We start from the raw sequence: 2,655 nt of genomic DNA on the forward strand, positions 1-2,655 counted from the left end.
CAGCAAGAAAATTAAGGCTTCTTTTATCATAGCAGCGAAACGTCCAATTCTTCCAATGCACTGCATTGATCAAACATGCACACGTACATGTACCTCTTGATTTCAACGTGCATACCTAGGCCGACTGGAAGAAATATTTTTTTTCCAGGCGCCCTCATAAGCTTTTACTCGCGAGGTGTACACGAAGCAAATTGTTAATGGTTGCCTCAGATTGCGGGTGTCGATGAAGTCGGCACGCCTGCGCCCACCTGAATACGAACTGGCGGGCCGCCTTCCGACCCATGGGGTGGGCTCAAACAGGTGAAGGGTCTTGACTATTTCCTGCTCTGCTTCCGGCGTTGCGTTCGTTGATACATTAGTCGGCAGAAAAAAAATGTGTTATGTAGAATTTTTTTCAACACGGGGTCAACTCTGAATTGTCTATTATACATGTAAAACGCATAAATGCATTTATAAGACAACCACTGTGCCGATTTGAATTAAGTCTGCTGAAATTGAGAGATGAAGTTAACTTGTAGGGGCAGTAGTAAGGAAAATTTTGTTTAGCACTTGAAAGTTTTTACGAAAATTTCTGAAAATGGGGAAGTTAGAAAAAAAAAACAAGGAGCACGAAGTTTACAAATCCGTAACTGTGCAGTAAAAACAGATATATCAGTTCTCTGAACTGCATCCGTTACAGCATCTAAAGCGAACACGTTTGATACGTTAATGTGCAGCTTACCTGAATCTGTTAAAATGTTTACGAGGGTTTCGCGAAAGTCCTACTCACAAATTAATGGTACACTTCAGAGGGATGTGTAATAGAATAATTTTGTCGGCATTAGATGCGTTATTAGACACAGTGTAGAGACTAGTGGTATCGCTTTTCATTCCTTAATTAGAGCTGTATACTTGATAGTTTCGTTTCTTGAAATTTAGGAATTTTCTACACTTTACATTTAAAAACTTCATGGCTGAAATAAATTAAAAAAAAACAATCTGATGGTTGCAGTCACTGGAGTTTTCTTTTTCTTTTAAATGTAACAAATGTCATCAAATTCGGTGCAGTGGTAGGGAGAAAAACCAGTGCTCCATTGCCATGTATTTAGACAGGAGCCCCCCGAGCTAAAGCTTCCTCTCAAAACGATGTGGTTCGTTGGTCTTCGGTGTCGCGTGCAATGACACCTCGCCAGCAAAAGATTTTCCAGCGCCCCTAATGTGTTTAAAGCCGAGTTAATAGTACGGTGTATACTAGCAGCGAACTCCCACTTAAACCAGCGGACATCTGGGACATCTAAACTGAAAAATTTTTGAAGTTCCTGATGGGCTAGCATTAACTTAAACTGATGCATCTCTTGTTTCAATTGCACGAGGAACTCGTGCGAAGGTATCCGGTGGGCGAAGACCTGAATTATGGCCAGCTACAAGAACTCGAGCGGCTGGACATGTTCGTCAAGGAAGCCCTAAACCTCTGGCATCCCGTGACAATGCTGGTGTCGCGCCACTGTCGAGCCGACACGACCATTCTTGAACAGTTCTTCCCGGCCGGATGCGAGGTTTTCGCACCGGTCTGGCACAATCACCATAACCCTCAAATTTGGCCCGAACCATTTCGATTCAACCCGGAGCGATTTGCCCCAAAAATAGCGAAGGATATTGATCTCAGCACTTTCATATCGTTCGGCGTCGGGCACAAGTCTTCCATCGGAAACTGGTTTGCCTTACTTGAATTGAAGGCCGCACTGTGCAAGCTCTTGAGGAGATACGAGGTACTGCCGTTCTCGCGAGTTGAAGACACTATAGAGCTCATCGTGCAGAGGATGATTATCCACCCTAAGACACCTATACAGGTCAAGCTGCGGCTTAGGACAGAAACCGTGGCTAGCGCCAAGCCGTAAAACATGCTGGCAACGGAAGACCACATTCTACTGCGTTCGCTCTTTTGATACAGCATGGTTAAAAACCCGTAGTGGGAAAGCCGAATCATCGTGAACCGGCAGTTTTTCTACATCTTAACCTTGCAGACATCGGAACGAATGACTGTTGAGGCACAATAAACACTTCTAATTTTATATTGTCCAGAAGCCGTGACTCACGTAACCGACGCGAACCAAAAATGGAATGCACGCGCCCCGTCGCTCATCAGCGATGCTGTCGTGGTGATTTTGCAGCCGGAGTTTTCAGCAGAACGCCGGTGAAATTTCAAGTATTGTAGTCAATGGAAATTGCCACATTTTGAGCAGGAAAGAGTCAAAACGAGTTGTCTGCAGTATACACTGCTCTTCACGGCCGTTGAACATCCAACTACCTCTGTGCATTCTATATACAGGGTGTCCGAGCTAAATGTAGTCAATGTTTTAAATAATTTGTCGCAGTTTCACCCTAAAGGCGAAGCACCAATTGCGATAGCAAATTAGTAGACAGCTAATCGGAGTAAGGATAGTAGTTTTATCAGCTGTATGACCTTGGACATGCAGCAGCACCAGCAACGTGCAGAACTGTTGTCGACTCCGTCGGCGTTTTGCCCGCGTTCGCACCAAACGCGCGCGGCGTTTTTATATAAATACGTGTTGGGTGCCGCAGCTAAACGTCGCCTCCCCTCCCTCCCTCCCGTCCCCCACAGCTTTTCGCGTGACGGAAAAAGTTGCGTTTGCTCTCTATGTATGGAAAGGAGGA

General features: G+C 45.1%; 1 protein-coding gene across 1 annotated transcript; it reads left to right on the forward strand.

Moving 5' to 3' along the window:
• Window positions 1-1,325: 1,325 nt before the first annotated feature.
• On the forward strand, window positions 1,326-1,877 carry LOC119445184 (cytochrome P450 3A29). The gene has a single exon (XM_037709511.1). The coding sequence runs from the start codon at window positions 1,326-1,328 to the stop codon at window positions 1,875-1,877; it is 552 nt and encodes a 183-aa protein (XP_037565439.1).
• Window positions 1,878-2,655: the final 778 nt, after the last annotated feature.

Source organism: Dermacentor silvarum, chromosome 1 (assembly GCF_013339745.2).
Source record: "Dermacentor silvarum isolate Dsil-2018 chromosome 1, BIME_Dsil_1.4, whole genome shotgun sequence".
In the NCBI taxonomy this organism is placed as follows: domain Eukaryota; kingdom Metazoa; phylum Arthropoda; class Arachnida; order Ixodida; family Ixodidae; genus Dermacentor; species Dermacentor silvarum.